The 25,383-nt window shown below is 45.3% G+C and overlaps 1 protein-coding gene across 2 annotated transcripts in view; it reads right to left on the reverse strand.

Annotated features, from left to right (window-relative positions):
* The window catches only part of LOC136677671 (dynein axonemal heavy chain 10-like), a 137,773-nt gene that overhangs the window by 50,423 nt on the left and 61,967 nt on the right, over nucleotides 1-25,383 (reverse strand). For both annotated transcript variants that reach the window (XM_066655266.1, XM_066655265.1), the window contains exons 35-50: nucleotides 25,018-25,164; nucleotides 22,531-22,722; nucleotides 21,660-21,778; nucleotides 18,854-19,012; nucleotides 18,125-18,260; nucleotides 17,291-17,413; nucleotides 17,074-17,205; nucleotides 13,503-13,719; nucleotides 13,301-13,420; nucleotides 11,806-11,951; nucleotides 10,880-11,032; nucleotides 9,606-9,866; nucleotides 8,766-8,938; nucleotides 8,360-8,453; nucleotides 7,009-7,176; nucleotides 5,798-5,986 (exon numbers count right to left, since the gene is read on the reverse strand). In XM_066655266.1, the coding sequence (XP_066511363.1) occupies nucleotides 5,798-5,986; nucleotides 7,009-7,176; nucleotides 8,360-8,453; nucleotides 8,766-8,938; nucleotides 9,606-9,866; nucleotides 10,880-11,032; nucleotides 11,806-11,951; nucleotides 13,301-13,420; nucleotides 13,503-13,719; nucleotides 17,074-17,205; nucleotides 17,291-17,413; nucleotides 18,125-18,260; nucleotides 18,854-19,012; nucleotides 21,660-21,778; nucleotides 22,531-22,722; nucleotides 25,018-25,164 (2,529 nt within the window). The remainder of the gene's footprint in view (nucleotides 1-5,797; nucleotides 5,987-7,008; nucleotides 7,177-8,359; nucleotides 8,454-8,765; nucleotides 8,939-9,605; nucleotides 9,867-10,879; nucleotides 11,033-11,805; nucleotides 11,952-13,300; nucleotides 13,421-13,502; nucleotides 13,720-17,073; nucleotides 17,206-17,290; nucleotides 17,414-18,124; nucleotides 18,261-18,853; nucleotides 19,013-21,659; nucleotides 21,779-22,530; nucleotides 22,723-25,017; nucleotides 25,165-25,383) is intronic.

Below are 25,383 nucleotides of genomic sequence, written 5' to 3' on the forward strand. Positions count from 1 at the left end.
AAGCGACTGTATCATTTAAGGTGGAGCGGTGTGTGTGAGTAAGAAGCGACTGTATCTTTTAAGGTGGAGCGATGTGGGTGAGTAAGAAGCGACTGTATCTTTTAAGGTGGAGCGGTGTGTGTGAGTAAGAAGCGACTGTATCTTTTAAAGTGGAGCGGTGTGTGTGAGTAAGAAGCGACTGTATCTTTTAATGTGGAGAGGTGTGTGTGAGTAAGAAGCGACTGTATCTTTTAATGTGGAGCGGTGTGTGTGAGTAAGAAGTGACTGTATCTTTTTAAGGTGGAGCGCTGTGTGTGAGTAAGAAGCGACTGTATCTCTTTAAGGTGGAGCGGTGTGTGTGAATAAGAAGCGACTGTATCTTTTAATGTGGAGCGGTGTGTGTGAGTAAGAAGCGACTGTATCTTTTCAAGGTGGAGCGGTGTGTGTGTGAGTAAGAAGCGACTGTATCTTTTTAAGGTGGAGCGATGTGGGTGAGAAAGAAGCGATTGTATCTTTTAAGGTGGAGCGGTGCGTGTGAGTAAGAAGCGACTGTATCTTCTAAGGTACAGTTTTACTTCTTTCTTTTAAGGTGGAGCGATGTGGGTGAGTAAGAAGCGACTGTATCTTTTAAGGTGGAGCGGTGCGTGTGAGTAAGAAGTGACTGTATCTTTTAAGGTGGAGCGGTGCGTGTGAGTAAGAAGCGACTGTATCTTTTAATGTGGAGCGGTGTGTGTGTGAGTAAGAAGCGACTGTATCTTTTAAGGTGGAGCGATGCGGGTGAGTAAGAAGCGACTGTATCTTTTAAGCTGGAGCGGTGTGTGTGAGTAAGAAATGACTGTATCTTTTAAGGTGGAGCGGTGTGTGTGAGTAAGAAGCGACTGTATCTTTTAAGGTGGAGCGATGTGGGTGAGTAAGAAGCGACTGTACCTTTTAAGGTGGAGCGGTGTGTGTGAGTAAGAAGCGACTGTATCTTTTAAAGTGGAGCGGTGTGTGTGAGTAAGAAGCGACTGTATCTTTTAATGTGGAGAGGTGTGTGTGAGTAAGAAGCGACTGTATCTTTTAATGTGGAGCGGTGTGTGTGAGTAAGAAGCGACTGTATCTTTTAATGTGGAGCGGTGTGTGTGAGTAAGAAGCGACTGTATCTTTTAATGTGGAGCGGTGTGTGTGAGTAAGAAGCGACTGTATCTTTTAATGTGGAGCGGTGTGTGTGAGTAAGAAGCGACTGTATCTTTTAATGTGGAGCGGTGTGTGTGAGTAAGAAGTGACTGTATCTTTTTAAGGTGGAGCGCTGTGTGTGAGTAAGAAGCGACTGTATCTCTTTAAGGTGGAGCGGTGTGGGTGAGTAAGAAGCGACTGTACCTTTTAAGGTGGAGCGGTGTGTGTGAGTAAGAAGCGACTGTATCTTTTAAAGTGGAGCGGTGTGTGTGAGTAAGAAGCGACTGTATCTTTTAATGTGGAGAGGTGTGTGTGAGTAAGAAGGGACTGTATCTTTTAATGTGGAGCGGTGTGTGTGAGTAAGAAGTGACTGTATCTTTTTAAGGTGGAGCGCTGTGTGTGAGTAAGAAGCGACTGTATCTCTTTAAGGTGGAGCGGTGTGTGTGAATAAGAAGCGACTGTATCTTTTAATGTGGAGCGGTGTGTGTGAGTAAGAAGCGACTGTACCTTTTAATGTGGAGCGGTGTGTGTGTGAGTAAGAAGCGACTGTATCTTTTAAGGTGGAGCGGTGTGTGTGAGTAAGAAGCGACTGTATCTTTTAAGGTGGAGCGGTGCGTGTGAGTAAGAAGCGACTGTATCTTTTAAGGTGGAGCGGTGCGTGTGAGTAAGAAGCGACTGTATCTTTTAAGGTGGAGCGGTGCGTGTGAGTAAGAAGCGACTGTATCTTTTAATGTGGAGAGGTGTGTGTGAGTAAGAAGCGACTGTATCTTTTAATGTGGAGCGGTGTGTGTGAGTAAGAAGTGACTGTATCTTTTTAAGGTGGAGCGCTGTGTGTGAGTAAGAAGCGACTGTATCTCTTTAATGTGGAGCGGTGTGTGTGAATAAGAAGCGACTGTATCATTTAAGATGGAGCGGTGTGTGTGAGTAAGAAGCGACTGTATCTTTTAAGGTGGAGCGATGTGGGTGAGTAAGAAGCGACTGTACCTTTTAAGGTGGAGCGGTGTGTGTGAGTAAGAAGCGACTGTATCTTTTAAAGTGGAGCGGTGTGTGTGAGTAAGAAGCGACTGTATCTTTTAATGTGGAGAGGTGTGTGTGAGTAAGAAGCGACTGTATCTTTTAATGTGGAGCGGTGTGTGTGAGTAAGAAGTGACTGTATCTTTTTAAGGTGGAGCGCTGTGTGTGAGTAAGAAGCGACTGTATCTCTTTAATGTGGAGCGGTGTGTGTGAATAAGAAGCGACTGTATCATTTAAGATGGAGCGGTGTGTGTGAGTAAGAAGCGACTGTATCTTTTAAGGTGGAGCGATGTGGGTGAGTAAGAAGCGACTGTACCTTTTAAGGTGGAGCGGTGTGTGTGAGTAAGAAGCGACTGTATCTTTTAAAGTGGAGCGGTGTGTGTGAGTAAGAAGCGACTGTATCTTTTAATGTGGAGAGGTGTGTGTGAGTAAGAAGCGACTGTATCTTTTAATGTGGAGCGGTGTGTGTGAGTAAGAAGTGACTGTATCTGTTTAAGGTGGAGCGCTGTGTGTGAGTAAGAAGCGACTGTATCTCTTTAATGTGGAGCGGTGTGTGTGAATAAGAAGCGACTGTATCTTTTAAGGTGGAGCGGTGTGTGTGAGTAAGAAGCGACTGTATCTTTTAATGTGGAGCGGTGTGTGTGAGTAAGAAGCGACTGTATCTTTTAAAGTGGAGCGGTGTGTGTGAGTAAGAAGCGACTGTATCTTTTAAGGTGGAGCGGTGTGTGTGAGTAAGAAGCGACTGTATCTTTTAATGTGGAGAGGTGTGTGTGAGTAAGAAGCGACTGTATCTTTTAATGTGGAGCGGTGTGTGTGAGTAAGAAGTGACTGTATCTTTTTAAGGTGGAGCGCTGTGTGTGAGTAAGAAGCGACTGTATCTCTTTAAGGTGGAGCGGTGTGTGTGAATAAGAAGCGACTGTATCTTTTAAGGTGGAGCGGTGTGTGTGAGTAAGAAGCGACTGTATCTTTTTAAGGTGGAGCGGTGTGTGTGTGAGTAAGAAGCGACTGTATCTTTTTAAGGTGGAGCGATGTGGGTGAGAAAGAAGCGATTGTATCTTTTAAGGTGGAGCGGTGCGTGTGAGTAAGAAGCGACTGTATCTTTTAATGTGGAGCGGTGTGTGTGTGAGTAAGAAGCGACTGTATCTTTTAAGGTGGAGCGATGCGGGTGAGTAAGAAGCGACTGTATCTTTTAAGCTGGAGCGGTGTGTGTGAGTAAGAAGTGACTGTATCTTTTAATGTGGAGCGGTGTGTGTGAGTAAGAAGCGACTGTATCTTTTAATGTGGAGCGGTGTGTGTGAGTAAGAAGCGACTGTATCTTTTAATGTGGAGCGGTGTGTGTGAGTAAGAAGCGACTGTATCTTTTAATGTGGAGCGGTGTGTGTGAGTAAGAAGCGACTGTATCTTTTAATGTGGAGCGGTGTGTGTGAGTAAGAAGCGACCGTATCTTTTAATGTGGAGCGGTGTGTGTGAGTAAGAAGCGACCGTATCTTTTAATGTGGAGCGGTGTGTGTGAGTAAGAAGCGACTGTATCTTTTAATGTGGAGCGGTGTGTGTGAGTAAGAAGCGACTGTATCTTTTAATGTGGAGCGGTGTGTGTGAGTAAGAAGCGACTGTATCTTTTAATGTGGAGCGGTGTGTGTGAGTAAGAAGCGACTGTATCTTTTAATGTGGAGCGGTGTGTGTGAGTAAGAAGTGACTGTATCTTTTTAAGGTGGAGCGCTGTGTGTGAGTAAGAAGCGACTGTATCTTTTTAAGGTGGAGCGATGTGGGTGAGAAAGAAGCGACTGTATCTTTTAAGGTGGAGCGGTGCGTGTGAGTAAGAAGTGACTGTATTTTCTAAGGTACAGTTTTACTTCTTTCTTTTAAGGTGGAGCGATGTGGGTGAGTAAGAAGCGACTGTATCTTTTAAAGTGGAGCGGTGCGTGTGAATAAGAAGCGACTGTATCTTTTAAGGTGGAGCGGTGCGTGTGAGTAAGAAGCGACTGTATCTTTTAATGTGGAGCGGTGTGTGTGTGAGTAAGAAGCGACTGTATCTTTTAAGGTGGAGCGATTCGGGTGAGTAAGAAGCGACTGTATCTTTTAAGCTGGAGCGGTGTGTGTGAGTAAGAAGTGACTGTATCTTTTAAGGTGGAGCGGTGTGTGTGAGTAAGAAGCGACTGTATCTTTTAAGGTGGAGCGGTGTGGGTGAGTAAGAAGCGACTGTACCTTTTAAGGTGGAGCGGTGTGTGTGAGTAAGAAGCGACTGTATCTTTTAATGTGGAGCGGTGTGTGTGAGTAAGAAGCGACTGTATCTTTTAATGTGGAGCGGTGTGTGTGAGTAAGAAGTGACTGTATATTTTTAAGGTGGAGCGCTGTGTGTGAGTAAGAAGCGACTGTATCTCTTTAAGGTGGAGCGGTGTGTGTGAGTAAGAAGCGACTGTATCTTTTAAGGTGGAGCGGTGTGTGTGAGTAAGAAGCGACTGTATCTTTTAATGTGGAGCGGTGTGTGTGAGTAAGAAGCGACTGTATCTTTTAATGTGGAGCGGTGCGTGTGAGTAAGAAGCGACTGTATCTTTTAAGGTGGAGCGGTGCGTGTGAGTAAGAAGCGACTGTATCTTTTAAGGTGGAGCGGTGCGTGTGAGTAAGAAGCGACTGTATATTTTAACGTGGAGCGGTGCATGTGAGTAAGAAGCGACTGTATCTTTTAATGTGGAGCGGTGTGTTTGAGTAAGAAGATACTGTATCTTTTAAGGTGGAGCGGTGTGTGTGAGTAAGAAGTGAGTGTATCTTTTAATGTGGAGTGATGTGGGTGAGTAAGAAGCGACTATCTTTTAAGGTGGAGCGGTGTGTGTGAGTAAGAAGTGACTGTATCTTTTAAGGTGGAGTGATGTGGGTGAGTAAGAAGCGACTGTATCTTTTAAGGTGGAGCGGTGTGTGTGAGTAAGGAGCGGCTGTATCTTTTAAGGTGGAGCGGTGTGTGTGAGTAAGAAGCGACTGGATTATTTAAGGTGGAACGGTATGTGTGAGTAAGAAGTGACTGTATCTTTTAAGGTGGAGCGGTGTGTGTGAGTAAGGAGCGGCTGTATCTTTTAAGGTGGAGCGGTGTGTGTGAGTAAGAAGCGACTGTAACTTGTTGGTGTCTGAAGTGTAAATTGTCTGTAAGTGTTTATTCACTGTTTGAATTCCCACAGAAACTCATGTGTAACTCGAGCTGTTTAGTTTTGTAGCACATTCGCTCTGTGTTTACTTTCATGTGCTCTCCTGAATTTAGAGTCAGTTCCACCTTAAGTAATGTAACTGTAACAGCAAAAATAAGTCAGTGTTACCCCCCTATGGAGCAGGAATAGAGCAACATCCTCATCTCTTTTCATGCCTTTTAATATTTGGAGGTATCTCCACCATCTAAACACCCCCAGATGTAATTTCTCGGCAATATCTCATACGTCTCCTTTAATGTAAGCACATTAGACCTTTTTTTCCAGCACAGGAGAAAACTGAAGAGCAGGAAATCAATTTTATAAAAAGTGTTTATTGATTAAAACTGAACAGCGCCTTTAACAATCCCAATATTAAATTTAGTGTTTGACGTGTTAAATTTAAACTTAGTTAACATCAGAGGAGCAGGAGTTGTGAATGAAGGTAGGAAGGAGGTCTTCTGAAGGTTTATTACCTCGCAGCCTGCAGTGAAAGCAGCCAGTTTGGTCAGGGACTGTTTCCCGGACCCTCCCACTCCAACCAGCAGGGCGTGGCCTCGGTCCATCCTGATGATGCGGTGGATTCTGGTCAGGTGATCCAGCGCATCCTCAAACAGCACCAGATTCATTCTCGTCTTGTTCTCATTGTACGCTTCCAGGATCTCCTACAGGGGGCAGACAGCCACAGTCTCAGTCTGGGTTTCATGTGAACTAGGACCTAGTGATCCAAACAAGGCGTGTACAGCAGTGACCTGGACTTTAACCACTGAACTCCTGGGATTATTACATCTTCAACCTTTTCACAGAGACTCCTAAACTCCAAAACCGTGGGGTTCACTCTCAAAGGCTGAGGGGGCGCCTTGGGGAGGCCTGACCTTAAGCAAGGGAAAGGTGCTATGATAATAGAGGTGATGATAGTGGGATGTTATCAGGAAAGAGAAAGGTCACTGGTTGAAATAAGAATAAGAATAATAAGGCTTGGCCTTCAACAACAAGAATACAAAATGTAGATTAGTTCAGAAATGTACAGTGATTTTAAAGCTGCCCGTGTGTAGGTGAGTGAACGATTTAGAGGCCAGTTCCATGTGGTGCTTGCGAGATGCTGAGCTGCGCCCAAAGAAACCTACAGATGTCAGCGTTTCCTCCTTTAAACTCTATGAGCCCCAGTGTGTTCTCTGAGTTTAATGTAGTTTCAGTGAATTATGGCCTTTACTTCAGAACGAGCAGAAAACAGCACGAGGAGCAGCTGAGGTCTCAGGAGTCCAGTAGCTCCTCTGATATCACTGCAGACTGGTGCAGAGCTGCTACAGAACGGCGCTAGTCGCCTGGGAATGAAGCACTGCTCTGTTTTATTTGTGTTCTGATGAAGTATCAGGGTGTTGAAGGGTCGTCTCGTGTCGTAGGGGGAGACTTTAACCCCTACACCCTGTAACTCAGTTCCAAAGGGGGAGAAGTCACTTGAAAACAAGGGGTAGGGATTAAAATAAGAAATGAGGTTAGACCTAAGGGGGGGGGGGGGGGGGGTTTCCTAGTGGCCTTGCAACAAGACATGAGCGGTTTAGTCTTTGCCCTATGGAGCGCTGCATCTCTAATAAAGAGCGGCCAGTAAATTCAGTCCATTTTCCCATGAAGGATCCCTCGGTCCAAGGCCCATGAGCGAATATTAGAAGTGTTTATCTGTCATTACCTGGAACAGAGCTTTGCAGGCATCGAAGTCCTGAACGTCCTCATAGACTCGGGGCTCAGAGTCACTCAGGGCTGTTCTGTAATCTCCAAACAGGATGGGGTCTCTCGTAGTGGCCTCCAGGTCAGAAGTGAAGTGCTCCTCTATCAGCTTCTTAATGAGTCCCTGGACCTGGACACAGCAGAGAGCATCGCTGCTCAGACTGGGTTTGGCTCGACTGGAGTCTGTAAGAAGATCTAGGACTTGGGACTAATTACTACGACATATTCACTACAAAAAATGAAATCTAAGGAAGTAAAATTGACTTAAACGTAGTCTAATCTACACTAAACACTAAATATCTAGTGTTACTCATTTGGAAATCGTTGTAAGAAAATAGAGTATTCAACTTATTTCTAACTTATTTTTACCGGTTTTACATTTAGATATTTTTTCTTAATTCAAGAAAATAACAAAAAATGCTGCTTAAAAGAAGCAAAAATATCTGCCGCTGGAATAAGACACTTTCTGTAAATAAAATGATGTAAAACTGGTAAAACTAAGTTAGAAATAAGTTGAATAATCGTGTTATATACTTACAATGATTTCTAAATGAGTAACACTAGATATTTAGACCACGTTTAAGTCAATTTTACTTCCTTAGATTTAATTTTTTGTTAAAGCAACACTAGGTAAGATCTGGTGTATTTCCTCCTGGGCTCCCGCTACAGGTGCAGAGTGTATTTCACTTTTGAAGTTTTGTCCTGAAATCATCCTTCAGGAGGAGGAAGGGGGGCTCCTGTCTGCCTGCAAACGTTACATAGTGCAGTTTCTGCAGCGCTGAGCCCATAGTAGCAACAATAGAGCCTCTATTCTCCCTGTTACAGCTCAGTGGAGCATCACAGTGATTTTAAAGCTGTGATTTTAAAGTAAAAATACAACCCAGTGTTGCTTTAAGTCACTGAGTGTCTATTATTCAGTAGTTGAAATACCTAGAAATACTTAGTAACTACTTCAATGTAATTAACTACTTAAAGACTAAAGTTTTCAATGTACTTAACTACTTAGAAAGCAGTAATTAGTGTGAAAATGAATTTTAAAGCAGTTGTGTAACGTGTCATTGAACATTATCCCATTCTTTTGTCATCCCTCTGTAACTGGTGTCTATTATTAAAAATGACAACAAAGAAAACAATGAAGTAAAATTAGTGTCATTCCACTTTAAATCGTCTAAAGCCAAACTCACACGTGAATACAGCATTGTCCCTAAGAACAGAGCAATTATTATTATATTATTATTATATTATTTGATATAAACCCAGTGTGATCAGTATCAGAGGCTTCAGTTAAAGTGAAGAGATAAAGAGGGACGTACGAGTGTCTTGTCGGTTTCGTTGATGAGTCGGTCGTGGAACACTCTCAGACACTCGTTTCTCCACATGCGCACGAACTGCGTCACCGTCAGAAATCTGCCACAAATAACAGCGCAGCGACTACATTAAGGCATCGGTTGTTTCTCGAAAGACGACACATCAGCCACGAAATTTTTAAACCTGTGACAGGCGTCAAACTTCTAAAGAGAGTATTTTCAGAACATGAGCAGCTCACAACTAAAAGGAAAAGGAGCAGACATTATTCAGACTTGTATTTGTGAGTGGCTCAGAGCTCTCCTCATAAACAGAATTTAAATCACAGTATGTGACCTCCCAACATCTACGCTGCCCCATTTCTTCGAGCGCTCCTCAGCCCCGGGAGCAGTGAGTGAGTCGAGACGCTGATACCTCTCAGCGTTGGTCAGGGTCAGGCCTTTGAAGACTCGGGACAGATCTCTCAGGTTAAAGATGTAGTGGAACTTGGAGGGAGTTGGGGGCAGGTCTTTAATGATGGTTTTGTAGAGCTCCAGCGTGCAGAAGGTTAGCTTATCGCAGATTCTCTGAATGCATTCCTCAAACGGCTTTGAAATAACGGGAAAAAGAAAGAGTTAATGTCAAACTCAAAATAGCATTGTTGCCCTGCTCTAAAATACTGCCCCCACTGTCCAAATTCATTGACTAACCCCACAGAGCAGGTGTGATGTGGTGGTGGATCAGTCTCAGCGCTGCAGTGACACTGACGTGGTGGTGGTGTGTTAGTGTGTGTTGTGCTGGTGTAGAGTGGATCAGACACAGCAGTGCTGCTGGAGTTTTTAACCCCTCAGTGTCTGGACTGAGAACAGTCCACCGACCAAAAACATCCAGCCGACAGCGTCCTGTGTCACTGATGAAGGACTAGAGGACGAGCAACACACACTGTGCAGATGAGCTACTGTCGCTGACTTTACATCTACAAGGTGGACCAACGTGGGAGGAGTGTCTCACAGAGTGGACAGAGAGTGGACACAGGGTTTAAAATTCCAGCAGCACTGCTGTGTCTGATCCACTCTACACCAGCACAACACACACTAACACACCACCACCACGTCAGTGTCACTGCAGCGCTGAGAATGATCCACCACCACATCACACCTGCTCTGTGGGGGTCCCTCATATGATGAAAGAGGGATAATAAAGTATGCAGTGTAACAGATGGACTACAGTCTAGTCTTGTAAGGGTTAAGTCTGCTGTAGGAGTGTGTCTCTAACCCTGGTGTGTCCTTTGAGGATGGAGGAGTAGATGTGGTGTAGGGCCTCCTCCTCAGGGAAGGGGATGTTGAAGACACTGAACAGAGAGATGAAGCGAGAGTCCACTTCGTTTCGGCCGCCTCCTGCTTTACCCATGGCCGCGATGAAGCCCAGGTCTCTCAGCTGTTTGCAGTTCAGCTCTTTCCCACGGTCGTACATCCCTCCTCTGTCCAGCAGCAGCTTCAGGAGGGCAATGGGCTGCTGGGTCCCGTAGTCATCCACCTGAGAAACAGTAGCCAAGTAAAGAATCAGTGGAATTCTTACTGAAACACAAAATAGATGCAGCTCTTACCTGTCCTTATTCGTGACGAAGCAGCAGCTAAAACTGCTTTTCTTATTTCACAGCTTCTAATTCCAATTTTACCTTCCACCTTAAAAAGTGCAGCAGTTACATTCTGGTGCCTTCAGTCCACCTTAAACTTCACTGTTGAGGTGCTGTTGTGGTGGTTGGTGATGTAGCATGTAAAGGTGGCACTGAGCATGCATTAACGGTGCTATTTTACATCTTGTGTATGATTATTATTACTATCAAGTGAGTTTAAATGTTAGTGATTCTGCTCTATGTTTATCACTGGTTCCCTCTCCCTGAGGGTGTCACTAGATTTTACTTCCGTGCTCAAGACTGTGGGACTACTTTTCTTGGCATAAGTAAGCAGTGATTTAACACACATTAAACACAATGTAGAGGGGTCTTTTCTGTTTTTTTCTCCTTACGTTGCTGAATTGGAGGTTGTGAATTATTGTGTATAAAGTTATGGCTGTGATGGTGATGACGATGGTGATGGTGAAGTTTATCGTCATGACCTGCCTCCGTGGTTTGGCCTTGGGTTCCCTCGCTTTTGTCCGCCACATGCTCTGACGATGTGCCCCTTTCCCTCTCTGGTATTCTTCGTGTGTTTAGTGAGTCAGTTTCACAGGTGTTTCTCACTGTTGTGTAGTTAGGTCTTTGTTCTTTACCTCTTGACCAATGAACCACACGAGAATAAAGGAGAAGAGAAGGAGAAGAGAAGACAATAGGAAAGTGAAGATAAATGAAAAGGAAGGTAAAGCAAAGAGAAAAAGAAGAAGAGAAGAGAAAAGTGAAGAGAAGAGAAAAAGAAGGTGAAGAGAAGACAAAAGGAAGAAGAGAAAAATAAGGTGAAGAGAAACGAAGGAGATTAGAAGAGAAGACATCACAAGAGAAAGGTTAAGAGAAGAGAAACGAAGGAGATTAAAATAGAAGAGAAGAGACACACTCGTGGCATGTTGAGGTCATCCATGAAGACGAGGAGTCTCTTTCCCATCGGGGGGCCGTAGGTTTCCTTGGTCCTCTTCTCCACACTGGCCTCCAGACTCCTCTGAACGTCCATAGATGTGGTGCGCGATGAGAAGTTGATGGTCAGAACCGTCTGGAAAACAGTAATCACTGATAAATAAATATCATCAAAAACACAACTCTTTTAAATGGTGCAAGTGCAACATTTGTTCTCCCTCTGTTTAATCACTGCATATTTTCTCCAGCAACAAAATACCTCACCACCCAATCATCTTTGTCTCTGGCTTCGGCAAAGCAGCCACTGGCCAATCGGCTTCTTGTGCCCTGTCTCAGAGGCCAGCGCTTTTTACAGAACTGTGCAGAAACACTGAACACAGCCCTCAACTGACTCAGTGTGGGACACTGTTTATAACGGGTCTGTGTTTCTCTGTGTGTGAAATGACCTTCAGCACCTGAGGAGCACGCTGTGTGTTTGTTTTTCTTTTCCCTGTGAAAAAAACATTTGAACCAGGTGCAAAATGAAATGAAATCACCAAATGAAATAAACCCATGTTCTGGGTTTAACATTTTACTGCATTGGAAAGGGCCTCTGCTGGTGTTACACACGTGTTACTTGTTTTCTTTTCTGTGTCGTTGGACTGATTTAATAAAACAACATTGGTGCCTGTGTCCCGCCTCCTGTTTTCACATTACACACACACACACTCCGGAAATGTGGCTTATGTAAAAGACACATATAAAACACCATGTTTATTATTTTATAATTCTGAACCGTCCACTGTGTTTATTTCTGTCGTCTGCAGAGGGGCTGGTTTTCACTGTGAAGATCAACTACACGTGCCTTGCTCCAGAGCTGGTGAAGCCTGGGGGTGTAAACGCTGACAGAAAGGACGCTGCAGAACTCACTGTGGAGTCCGCGTTGAGGTTGTTGAGAAAGTTCTGTGTCGTGGCCGTTTTCGAGGTTCCGGATTCTCCCACCAGCACCACAGGCCTCTTCACCTTCACCATCTGCTCCAGCAGCCAGGTCACACGGGTGGTGTCCACTGTAGGAACTGAGAAACACAGCAGAGTACACATGTCATATTAAAACAGCTAAATAATAGAGAAGAGAAGAGAAGAGAAGAGAAGAGACGAGAAGAGAAGAGGATGGAAAAGAGAAGAGAAGAGAAAAGGATGGAAAAGAGAAGAGAAGAGAATAGGGGAGAAGAGAGGATGACAGAGAAGAGAAGATGATGGAAAGAGAAGAGAACAAAAGATGATGGAGAAGAGAATATGATGGAGAAGAGAAGAGAAAAGGATGGAAAAGAGAAGAGAATAGAGGAGAAGAGGATGGTGAAGAGGAGAAGAGAGCAGAAAAGCATGAAGAAGAGAAGAGAAGAGAATATGATGGAAAAGAGAAGATAATAGAGGAGAAGAGGATGGTAAAAAGGAGAAGAGAATAGAAAAGCATGAGGAAGAGAAGAGAAGATGACGTAAAGAGAAGAAAAGATGATGGAGAAGAGAATATGATGGAGAAGAGAAGAGAAAAGAAGATGATGGAGAAGAGAAAAGGATGGAAAAGAGAAGAGAATAGAGGAGAAGAGGATGGTGAAGAGGAGAAGAGAACAGAAAAGCATGAAGAAGAGAATATGATGAAAAAGAGAAGATAATAGAGGAAAAGAGGATGGTGAAGAGGAGAAGAGAATAGAAAAGCATGAGGAAGAGAAGAGAAGATGACAGAGAAGAGAAGATGACGGAAAGAGAAGAAAAGATGATGGAGAAGAGAATATGATGGAGAAGAGAAGAGAAAAGAAGATGATGAAAAAGAGAAGATAATAGAGGAGAAGAGGATGGTAAAAAGGAGAAGAGAATATAAAAGCATGAGGAAGAGAAGCGAAGATGACAGAGAAGAGAATAAAAAATGATGGAGAAGAGAATATGATGGAGAAGAGAAAAGGATGGAAAAGAGAAAAGAAGAGAATAGAGGAGAAGAGGATGGTGAAGAGGAGAAGAGAACAGAAAAGCATGAAGAAGAGAAGAGGACAGAGAAGAGAATAGAGGAGAAGAGGATGGAAAAGAGAAGAGAACAGAAAAGCATGAAAAAGAGAAGAGGACAGAGAAGAGAAGAGAAGAGAAGAGAAGAGAAGATAATAGAGGAGAAGAGGATGGAAAAGAGAAGAGAATAGAAAAGCATGAAGAAGAGGAGAAGAGGATGGTGAAGAGAAGAGAAAAGAATAGAGGAGAAGAGGATGGTGAAAAGGAGAAGAGAATAGAAAAGCATGAAGAAAAGAAGAGAAGGTAAGAGAAGACGATGGAAAAGAGAAGATAATAGAGGAGAAGAGGATGGTGAAGAGAAGAGAATAGAGGAGAAGAGAAGAGAAGACAAGAGAAGAGAAGATTAAAAGTGTAAATAAAGCTGTACCGAGGATGTCAATGAACTTTGTGTCCGGGCTGTGGATGTACTTGGAGACCAGCGAGCTCCAAGGTGTCCATTTCTTCATGCTTCCATCGAAGTGAAAGTCGTAGAGAGTCGGCAGGTGTCCTGAAGCATGCCACAGATGTTCAGTGGTAATAAATAAAGACAAACAACCCCCCACAAGTAAAACAAAACAGGTGGTCAGTACCTGGGAGCTCTCCGGGGCCGGCCAGCGTTTTCTCGTCGTGAACGATGGAGAGAGACGAGAGTTTTTTAATGAAATCATCAAACTTCTTCCGTCCGGACTCCAGCAGCGTGGCTCCGAGGGAGCAGTACAAAGCCTCGATGAAGAAACACTCCAGCTCCTCGGAGCTCAGCTCCTCTGGCTCCAGCAAAGCGTCCAGCATCGTAGACAACTGCACCACCTTAACAGCAGTGACATACAGCACACTATGGACACTCATGATCAAACCGCATCTTTCTCTTTGCATGTTTTATTCGTTAAAGCCGGGCCCACGCTACAGGACTACTGGGGCGGCTCTGTGGCCGATTCAGTTCTCCCGACCGTCACAAGAGGTCTCCCAATTTTAGAGTGATCACAAACGATTCTCAGGTGTGAAACAACACGTTAACGTCAGGCCTGAAAGATGATAAACCAATGAGAGTCAAGCTGGGATCCTTTCACCGCCATCCGCCATGTTTCTTCACATCCAGGCTGTGTCTGAACTGAGCGGAGGGCTGTTACTGAGACAGTGCTCTGAGGAAAGAGGGTGCAGAGTCGTGTCTGTATTTAAAGCTTGTTTAATTTGCTGCCTGCTTTTGTCCCAAAATTGTAATTACTCTCACGAGGGGGCGCTAGTGAACAGATGCCCTGACAATGTGCTGAAATATTGAATACTCTCGGTTACAAACACCTTCATTTCAAAATGCTGCTTTTGTGAGCAGCATCTGTTTGGTGTTTGGGACACAGCCCGAGGGTGAGAAACCGCCGCCTGCTCTCAGGATGCAGCATTTCAGGAGAAACTCCCGTGAGGTTTTGATGAGCAAAGCTGTCGGTCAGTGTGATCAGAAAGTGTGTGTTGTTCATTCACGGCGGGTGGTGTAGTGTGGGGTCTTTGAGCTCTAACATCAATCAAGCACCAACACATCTGTGAAAAATGTGTGGGGTGTCTCAGGTGTCTCAGCGACTGTCTGTGAGGAGTGTGGTGTGTTCTCTCTGTGTCTGCGTGGGTTTCCTCCGGGTGACTGTCTGTGAGGAGTGTGGTGTGTTCTCTCTGTGTCTGCGTGGGTTTCCTCCGGGTGACTGTCTGTGAGGAGTGTGGTGTGTTCTCCCTGTGTCTGTGTGGGTTTCCTCCGGGTGACTGTCTGTGAGGAGTGTGGTGTGTTCTCTCTGTGTCTGCGTGGGTTTCCTCCGGGTGACTGTCTGTGAGGAGTGTGGTGTGTTCTCCCTGTGTCTGTGTGGGTTTCCTCCGGGTGACTGTCTGTGAGGAGTGTGGTGTGTTCTCCCTGTGTCTGCGTGGGTTTCCTCCAGGTGACTGTCTGTGAGGAGTGTGGTGTGTTCTCCCTGTGTCTGCGTGGGTTTCCTCCGGGTTACTGTCTGTGAGGAGTGTGGTGTGTTCTCTCTGTGTCTGTGTGGGTTTCCTCCGGGTGACTGTCTGTGAGGAGTGTGGTGTGTTCTCTCTGTGTCTGTGTGGGTTTCCTCCAGGTGACTGTCTGTGTGGAGTGTTCTCCCTGTGTATGTGTGGGTTTCCTCCGGGTGACTGTCTGTGAGGAGTGTGGTGTGTTCTCTCTGTGTCTGCGTGGGTTTCCTCCGGGTGACTGTCTCTGAGGAGCGTGGTGTGTTCTCCCTGTGTCTGCGTGGGTTTCCTCCAGGTGACTGTCTCTGAGGAGTGTGGTGTGTTCTCTCTGTGTCTGTGTGGGTTTCCTCCAGGTGACTGTCTGTGTGGAGTGTTCTCCCTGTGTATGTGTGGGTTTCCTCCGGGTGACTGTCTGTGAGGAGTGTGGTGTGTTCTCTCTGTGTCTGCGTGGGTTTCCTCCGGGTGACTGTCTCTGAGGAGCGTGGTGTGTTCTCCCTGTGTCTGCGTGGGTTTCCTCCAGGTGACTGTCTCTGAGGAGTGTGGTGTGTTCTCCCTGTGTATGTGTGGGTTTCCTCCGGGTGATTGTCTGTGAGGAGTGTGGTGTGTTCTCTCTGTGTCTGCGTGGGTTTCCTCCGGGTGACTGTCTGTGAGGAGTGTGGTGTGTTCTCCCTGTGTCTGCGTGGGTTTCCTCCGGGTGACTGTCTGTGAGGAGTGTGATGTGTTCTCTCTGTGTCTGCGTGGGTTTCCTCCAGGTGACTGTCTGTGAGGAGTGTGGTGTGTTCTCTCTGTGTCTGTGAGGGTTTCCTCTGGGTGACTGTCTGTGAGGAGTGTGGTGAGTTCTCCCTGTGTCTGCGTGGGTTTCCTCCGGGTGACTGTCTGTGAGGAGTGTGGTGTGTTCTCCCTGTGTCTGCGTGGGTTTCCTCTGGGTGATCCGGTTTCCTCCCATGCTCCAAAAACACACGTTGGTAGTGTTTCCGTAGGTGTGAGTGTGTGTCACCCTGTGAAGGACTGCCGCCTCTCAAGGTTGTGTTCCTGCCTTGCACCCAGTAATTCCGGGTAGGCTCCGGACCTACCTTGACCCTGAACTGGATAAGTGGTTGCAGGGAATGAGTGAATGAAAAATCCTGCAGTGTGTGCCAGACTTTATTGGTAAGATTTAGGAACTCAGGAGAAGTCCCAGTGTGTGTAGGGCAGGGCTGGACACTACTGCTGAATAAGTGTGACCTTCCAGGCCTCGGACGGCACTGCATGAAAAACTGTCACCCTATTTTGAGAAACATAGCCACATGGGCTTGAGAGTACTTCAGAAAACCAGTGAACAGTGAAAAAACTGAAACTCTGTTTGACACCAGGAGAAAGCCATAGACCCACAGCCCGTACAGAAACCCTACTGAGTTCTCTGGACCTGAGCTAATCTCAGACGGTCAGAAAGACAGTGAAGATGTTTGCTGTGGTCAGATAAGTCCGATTTTCAGCTTGTTTTTAGGAACGCAAAGAGTAATATCTTTGTGCCATATCTGAATGGGCCAGTCCAGACAGTCATTAGTGACCTGTGTATGTGTGAGGGTCCTCATGATGTGGAGGTGTATTTCAACATCTGATGCCAGGCCCCATTCTCCATGTGCTGCAACAATGCTTCACAAACACAGTGTGCGCGTGTGACCGGCCTGCGTCCAGATGTGTCTGCTTTGGTCGTCATGAAGAGGAGAATCAGACGATGGTGACCACAGACTGTTGAGCAGCTGAAGTCTTGAATTGAGTGGGAAACAGGCAGCGCTGAGTCTCCTCATTTCCCAAATGCTTGAAATGTGTGAGTAAAAGAAAGGTGATGGAGCTCAGCGAAACTCGCCTCCGTTCTAACGTTTTTAGAGTGTTACAGGTGTTGGATTGTGTATTTGTTGATTTTTACAAAATAAACTCAATTTGTTCAGGGGTCAGTGTGGGGTTTAGTTGCAGTGTTTACAGCAAAGTAATATATTCATCATCGTTCCTACTCAGTGAATCCTAGTTGTGAAGATTCCGCTGATTCCTCCTGAGAATCACATTGGCTTATTGTCGCAGTTACGGATGTCTTACACGCCTTAAGATTTGGATCGCGTAACTATTGTGCTATCGGGTCCGGCCCAAACACAGACAAAAATGTCATCAGTGCCAACAGAAATGTAGCTCATATGAAACATGTCCCTGACCCTACTAACGCACCATGTTTAAATCGGTCTGAGGGACGATGGTCTTCAGCCTCTCTCCTTGAACACCGTCCACTATTCCCTCCACTACCCTGTCGATGGCGCTGGGAACATACTTCTCAAACAGTTTTCTCAGGTCTGCTTGCTCCTGGAGACAGAAAAGATGCTCATTTGCATACACTGGATCCCTGAATGTTAGAGGACGAGAGGGAAGAAGAAGGCAGAGGACTTACTTTCACAGGTCTGTTGTTAACCCACTTTTGCCAATAAGGGGCATAGCGCAGGTTTTTGGGGTCCACAAACACCATTCCACAGCGGGACACCGTGGCAGGGGAGGCATACTGCAGGTCTCCAACCTGGAATCAAAAAGCCTACGGTCATACAACTGTAATGCAGCTGTAATAAGGTGACATTTGCTTAGTTAAAGATTACAAAAAGAACCTAAAACTGAAGCCGTGTGAAAAGTGAAGAGTTTATTGGGCGCTGCGTTGGTTCTGAGCTCCATCAGGAAAAAGCTGCAGAAGACTGTGATGGGTTTGTTCTGTTCTTGGGGACAATACTGTGTCCAAAAGTCAGTGTGAGTGTGGGTTTAGACCAGTTGCAGACGGAGAATTTGAGGTTAGTGATTGGGAACGGAGTGTAGTAGCCCTTAGGACTTGTGGCTTATTTCAGTCATTTTTGTTTACTTCTGATTTTGAACAATTTTTACCATGCCTTTTTTTTATGTCTCTCTTCAGCTCTCTCTCTCTCTGTCTCTCTCTCTCTCTCTCTCTCTGCCCCTCCCACACACCCTTACTGTATTCAGTTTGTAGTAAAGAGTCAGAAAATTCCCAATCTTTTTTATGCTTCTTTTAAAGACGAGAAATGGCTAAGATTTAAGATTTACTTAATATTTTTCGTTAAATAAACGGAGCTAACACAAAATGACAAAATGGTGGGAGAATGTTTGAATTTTTAAATACAATTAAACGTTACATAAAACCACTTTAAAACGTATCTGTACAACGTCACCCCCTAAAAAACTACAAATTTGGACTTTAAAATGCTGAACACGAGTCCATAAACACCTCAAAGAGAAGAGCGCAGTGGCTCTGCAGGCGGATCCTCTCTCCGTTAGCTAGCGTTAGCAGTTTGTTGTCATCCATCACCGAGTTCATGTTCTCCACCCAAAGAGCATCCACATCGCCATCAAACAGGATGTACCTGCGGGAACCAGCCACACACGACACAACACATCTGATGCTACACAACTGATGTTTCATTAAAGTGCCACATGATTAAAAACATGAGCTAATACACTACACTGCACGCGTGGGCTGTAGTTAAACAGAGCTTACGCTTGTGGTGGAGGTGATGTCCACTGCTCTGCTTGGGCCCCTGATTCCCAAATTACTCCAAAACATGGAAACTAGGGACTCCACTGGCAAGGGACCATTTTAAATGAAACCTGGAGGAGCAGGATGGCCCCACTCTTAAGTGAACTGACAATCATTGCACCCTGAGGAAGCCGAATGCTCATTCCCATGTGAAGGCAATAGAGCATCGGTCCGTGCTGCAGAGCAAACCCACTTCACATACCACAGGCCACACTGGGTCCTGTAGGGTATGAGGTGTACCCTCGGTGTCCATGGTCCACGCTGAATCTGTGGTGGCACAAGCCGTACCCTGTGACAATTACGCCGTCTCTGTACCATGAATGTAGAGACCAGAGTAAATCAAACAGTGCCCTGTGGCATGTTTTAAAAAAGCTGATGTGTGCATGTTGTTGGACGGCAGACGTGAGCAGACAAGGCTACCTTCTCTCCTTCTTGTCCGTAGGCCTGTTGATGTCTCTAAAAATGTTGGAGAGTATCCCGTCTGTCCAGTCGCGTGTCAATGGGTCCAGGACACCGTAGAGCTCGATCACACTCATGGCTTTAGGGTTCAGCGAATACATTTTGGTCAGAAGTCCAAGCCTGGAGTTACACAGTTCACACTCAGAGGTCAAAAAAGCAAACACAGCAGTTTATTGTCTGTAGAATTCATCACTGTTGGAACAAAAACATTTACCTTTGTGGGCCAAGCCCCCAGAACCCAGATGGAAGGGTCTCATTACGTCTCACAGGTGAGGTAATGAACCAGGCAGGAAGCAACTTCAACCTACTGCTGTGCTGGGGGCCACATGACACTCCTCACTTGGTTTGAGCTCTGAGTATCTACTGGCACCAGCTCTGTGGGAAACACCTGGCAAAGGTGCACTGATGGGTATAAAGTGCCTGAGGGACTTGAGGCGGGAGATTGGAAGAGAGACAGTGTTTATTTGGAGAGGCCTTACCACAGTCATTTTTTTATGTTTTGGCACATTCTGAGAATGCAATCTGTTCTTTGCACTGTGATTGAATGAACCAGTTGACTTCTTTTTAAAGACAATGTCTACGACTGTGGGGGAAAGGCTGCTCTCTGGTTTGTTTAAGTTCAGAAGCTGGGTGGAGCGGTGTGTGTGAGTAAGAAGCGACTGTATCTTTTAAGGTGCAGCGGTGTGTGTGAGTAAGAAGTGACTGTATCTTTTAAGGTGCAGCGGTGTGTGTGAGTAAGAAGTGACTGTATCTTTTAATGTGGAGCGGTGTGTGTGAGTAAGAAGCGGCTGTATCTTTTAAGGTGGAGCGGTGTGTGTGAGTAAGAAGCGACTGTATCTTTTAAGGTGGAGCGGTGTGTGTGAGTAAGAAGCGACTGTATCTTTTAAGGTGGAGCGGTGCGTGTGAGTAAGAAGCGACTGTATCTTTTAATGTGGAGCGGTGCGTGTGAGTAAGAAGCGACTGTATCTTTTAAGGTGGAGCAGTGCGTGTAAGTAAGAAGCGACTGTATCTTTTAAGGTGGAGCGGTGCGTGTGAGTAAGAAGCGTCTGTTTCTTTTAAGGTGGAGCGGTGCGTGTGAGTAAGAAGCAAGAAGCGACTGTATCTTTTAAGGTGGAGCGGTGCGTGTGAGTAAGAAGCGACTGTATCTTTTAAGGTGGAGCGGTGCGTGTGAGTAAGAAGCGACTGTATCTTTTAAGTTGCAGCGGTGTGTGTGAGTAAGAAGCGACTGTATCTTTTAAGGTGGAGCGGTGCGTGTGAGTAAGAAGCGACTGTATCTTTTAAGGTGGAGCGGTGCGTGTGAGTAAGAAGCGACTGTATCTTTTAAGGTGGAGCGGTGCGTGTGAGTAAGAAGCGACTGTATCTTTTAAGGTGGAGCGGTGCGTGTGAGTAAGAAGCGACTGTATCTTTTAAGGTGGAGCGGTACGTGTGAGTAAGAAGCGACTGTATCTTTTAAGGTGCAGCGGTGCGTGTGAGTAAGAAGCGACTGTATCTTTTAAGGTGCAGCGGTGTGTGTGTGTAAGAAGCGACTGTATCTTTTAAGGTGCAGCGGTGCGTGTGTGTAAGAAGCGACTGTATCTTTTAAGGTGGAGCGGTGTGTGTGAGTAAGAAGCAACTGTATCTTTTAAGGTGGAGCGGTGCGTGTGAGTAAGAAGCGACTGTATCTTTTAAGGTGGAGCGGTGCATGTGAGTAAGAAGCGACTGTATCTTTTAAGGTGGAGCAGTGCATGTGAGTAAGAAGCGACTGTATCTTTTAAGGTGCAGCGGTGAGTGTGTGTAAGAAGCGACTGTACCTTTTAATGTGGAGCGGTGTGTGTGAGTAAGAAGCGACTGTACCTTTTAATGTGGAGCGGTGTGTGTGACTAAGAAGCAACTGTATCTTTTAATGTGGAGCGGTGTGTGTGAGTAAGAAGCGACTGTACCTTTTAATGTGGAGCGGTGCGTGTGAGTGAGTAAGAAGCGACTGTAACTTTTAATGAGGAGCGGTGCGTGTGAGTGAGTAAGAAGCGACTTTATCTTTTAAGGTGCAGCGGTGTGTGTGAGTAAGAAGCGATTGTATCTTTTAAGTTGGAGCGGTGTGTGTGAGTAAGAAGCGACTGTATCTTTTAAGGTGGAGCGGTGTGTGTGAGTAAGAAGCGACTGTATCGTTTAAGGTGCAGCGGTGTGTGTGAGTAAGAAGCTACTGTATCTTTTAAGGTGCAGCGGTGTGTGTGAGTAAGAAGCGACTGTATCTTTTAATGTGGAGCGGTGTGTGTGAGTAAGAAGCGACTGTATCTTTTAAGGTGCAGCGGTGTGTTTGAGTAAGAAGTGACTGTATCTTTTAATGCCATTTCTCGGCCATTAGCAGAGAGAGCGAAAACGTAGCATATCGCACAGAGACCTTGTGCTTTTTATCCATTTAAAGACATTTAAAGGGCTTCGTAACCACATCAGACCAGTTTCCAGCGCAAAGAGTAGCTCATGGAGAGGACATCTCCTGACTGACATGTGAATGGAACATATTCTGCATGTTTTGCACAATGGAACACATTGGACTCATAAGGAAACATCGAATACAGCAGAATCTGAACGGCTCGTTTTATCCAATGTTTTTGCAGCTGACAGAAAAATGACTGGGGGTCTTGTTTCACAATGTGTGGGCTGGTGTGCTCCGGATTCACACTTTAATGTGCACATGCACTGAACTAGGGGTTCTTTCATAATATGCCCCCTTTAAGGTTTTGGTCCAGCAGTGATGAGAATATTTAAAATGTAAAGAAGCGATGGAGACCTGGTCTGGGCCTGGCACAGAGTGTTAATGACCACAGACTTCCCTCCTCCTGTGGGGCCCACCACCATGGTTGTGTGTCTGGTCATCATTGTCTCGTACATCTGGACCACTTTATCCACCTGCAGACAGACAGAGCGGGTGAAACGACTGATCAAGCACGACCTAAGGCTGATGCTGATATTTCATACAATCATTTGCAAAATTTAAAGCTAGGAAGCTTAACTTGGTTCACGCTGAGGACTATTTCACTCTCTTAAAAAGACACTATGAGGGGGAACGGTGTTACTCTGCTGTTGCAGGTCTACAGCAAAATGGACTGTTGTGTGAATATCAGTTCAGCAACGGACCACAACACCCACTGACTCCTCCCATAATGTACAGCGCAGCGAATCAGACACAAGCTCCTCGTTTAGGAACCGCCCGCTGACTCCTCCCATAACGTCCAGCGTCTTCTGAAATGCAGCCGATACAGATTGATCCACACAAACCCTTCTGTGTTAATGAAGCACAGACTGCATGCAGCAGCACGAACCAGCAGCGCCCCCTAGAGTTTAGTTTCACTGTGAGTTCTGTCTCTTGCTGCTAGAGAAACGGGAGGAGACTGGTGACTGGTCGGTGGGACTGTTCTATGTTCATTAATGTGTGTCATCAAACAACATGTCTATCCCTCATCTTCCTGTGTGGGCTTTGCATGGGTCTGCATCGGTATATTTTTAGTAGAAGCCCAAGGTTAATAAGGCCATGAGATAGATTATAGAGTTATAAGACTTTTCAGAGAAATATAACACTAATAAATGAAGGCCTATAAAACGCAGTAACATGAATATTTAAATGTTTTGGCTGGATTTAGAGGAGACTGATGGGAGATCACCTGATTGGGAAGTAGGATGTATTTATTTTCCTGAAGGATGTTTTCCACAGCATCATTGAAGCTGGGATAGCGCACTCGAGGACAGTCCAAGCCCGGGAACAGATCCGAAATCAGCCCCAAAAACAGAGGAACATCCTCAAACACAAACTTAGGAAGATTCATGTCCCTCAGAGCTCGCATCAGCACCACATCCTGAGAGAGAGAGAGAGAGAGAGAGAGAGAGAGAGAGAGATAGAGAGAGCACAAGAGAGAGAGAGAGAGAGAGAGAGGGAGAGAGAGAGAGCACGAGAGAGAGAGAGAGAGAGAGAGAGAGAAAGACAGAGAGAGACAGAGAGAGAGAGAGAGAAAGAGAGGGCAAGAGAGAGAGTTTTTTGGATTCCTGAAAATCTTTATAAAAGTACAAACGTTAGTTAATTAATTAATGAGCAGCACAGCACTCACTCAGCTAGAAGAGAAATTGGGCATTGATGTGAAAGTACACTGTGCATATCATCCACAGAGCGCAGGAGCAATCGAGAGAGGGGAAATGCAAGAATCAAAAGCAAACTACAGAAATGTTGAAACAGGGCTCAATTGGGTGCAGGCGTTACCACTGGTGTTAATGTACCTTTTGAAGTTTGTTTGGCAGGCCACTGAGATTGGATTGGGTTTGGATCCACCAGGCCACGTGGACGACGTGGGACTCTCGGAAGACCACATGTCGTCCTATTGTAAGAAATTACTAACAATCTTACGTTCTGTTCACTCACAGGCAGCAGCAGCTTTAATTAAACCATTGAAACAGGAGACTGGGTGGTGAACAGGGAGCTCGGGAACGCTCACTGCAGGGGAATAAAAGTCAAATGTGTAGGATGAAGACATCCTAGATCAGTCAATAAAGGGTGTCCTAGAGATTGTGCTCTAGCAGCTAACTCAAAAACGTCCAATTATTCAGTCATACATCGTGAATGTCCCACATGGCGTAAGTCTTTCTTAATGTTGTCCCCTACAGAGATGAGTGTAAACCCAGATGATTATAATGATAGTTTGGACGCTCCCTATGAGTATGGTATATGGTATAATCAACAACGTCTGGCCAATATGACCCGTGAAACACTGAGAATTCTGGGGGAACAGTTGCACTAGACTTCACAAATGACATATCAGAACCGAATTGCCCTAGATATGATTTGGGCTGAAAAGGGAGGTGTATGTCACGTTTGGTGATCACTGCTGCACTTTCATTTCTAATCACACAGCAGCAAACGAGTCATTCACTGAGGCTATGAAGGAGTTAACAACTTTCACTGAGGAGTTGTATGAATTTTCAGGTGTAAATAATGAGTGGATGACATGGTTTGATTCCTATTTTGGTAAATGGGGAGCATTGGGGCTGAAACTATCTGTCGCTGTGATAATTTCTCTATTAGTAATGACACTAATCGGATGTTGATTATTCCCTGTATCAGAATTCTGATCATCAAAACTATTGAGCGTTCTGATACATTCAGTGTGGTGAGTGCAGACGTGTACATGGAGCTTCACCCTGCAGCCTCTGGTCACGAGAGACATCCGCTGGAAGAAATGTCTCTTGAAATGCCCCCCGCCAGTCTGTGCCTCACTGGAGCATGACTCCTCTGATGATGAGGAGTAACTCTTTACATTGAGACTCACTTTTCATTTGTTAATGCTGATTTCAAGTTGATTTTATGATTTTTATGGTCTTAAAATAATCATTTGATCTGATCAACGGCTGAAGGTCACCTCTCACCGTTTTTCCTGACAGTAATAAAGTTGGAGATAATGAGGCACCAATAAGGGAACGTTTGTGTTGATGGAACGAGACGTGATGTAATAACACCCACATAGCACATGATGGTGTACGTGACTGGGGTCCTATATATTGCTTGACTCTGTTCAATAAAGATGAGAGCTAAGAGAGAATTCTTGACTATGTCTCTTTATTCCTCTGGTCTCCACAAATAATTCTTTGAGCATCGATCTTCCTTCCTGGTGATACTTAGAGATTAATTTTAGAATTCCCATAACAATTGACAGCAATACAAATGTGTTATTTTTCCATTACAGATGGCCTTTCTCAGTATCTGAGAAAAAATAATTCACAGACATGATGTAACTCAGCCTTGTTATTCATAATAATGCTGTTACAACTGTGTATGATGAAATATGCTAATGAGAGGATTACAGCTACACGAAGTGCCACATGCCATTCATTTGATTTCGGTGACGTCCAACTGTTACCCTGCAGTTCCCTTTTCTGCCAGCAGGACGGGCCCGCGGACCACTAGAGGGTGCTTAACGGCCCACTACTGGTCAGTGGCCCATAGCTTGAGAACCCCTTGTGTAGAATTTGCAGTTTGTTTTTAGCTAAAACAGACCAATGGTGTATTCATTCACTTCTCCATACATCCAGGCCACTAGGTGTCAGTAGAAGAAGAAGAAGAAAGAGAAAATAACTGATTCCACCTCTAAGCTGCATCTCCTCACCTCGCTGAGATCAGGGGAACCTCTCTTCAGTTCTCCTGCCATCACCAGCACAGACTTCAGCGCTCGCAACCCAAAATCATAGTGCGACTGTTTGGAGAGCTGCTCTCGCGCCAGTTTATAGAGAACCGTCATCTTCTTCGCCAACACCTGCAACTCGCCAAGCACAACATCGACTGGTCAGTGGCTCACGGCGGGACAGAGGGTAGTGTCCTATACAAATGCATTGATCTAAGGTCCGCCCACATGTGTTCTTCCATGATTACTGTTGGTAGGTTGGTCAAGCTTTACACAACAGTGGTAAAAAATCCCATTCAAGCTAATGAGAATAAAACACTGACTGTGGTGTGAGGTGTGTGGAGAAATCCA

Source organism: Hoplias malabaricus, chromosome Y (assembly GCF_029633855.1).
Source record: "Hoplias malabaricus isolate fHopMal1 chromosome Y, fHopMal1.hap1, whole genome shotgun sequence".
In the NCBI taxonomy this organism is placed as follows: domain Eukaryota; kingdom Metazoa; phylum Chordata; class Actinopteri; order Characiformes; family Erythrinidae; genus Hoplias; species Hoplias malabaricus.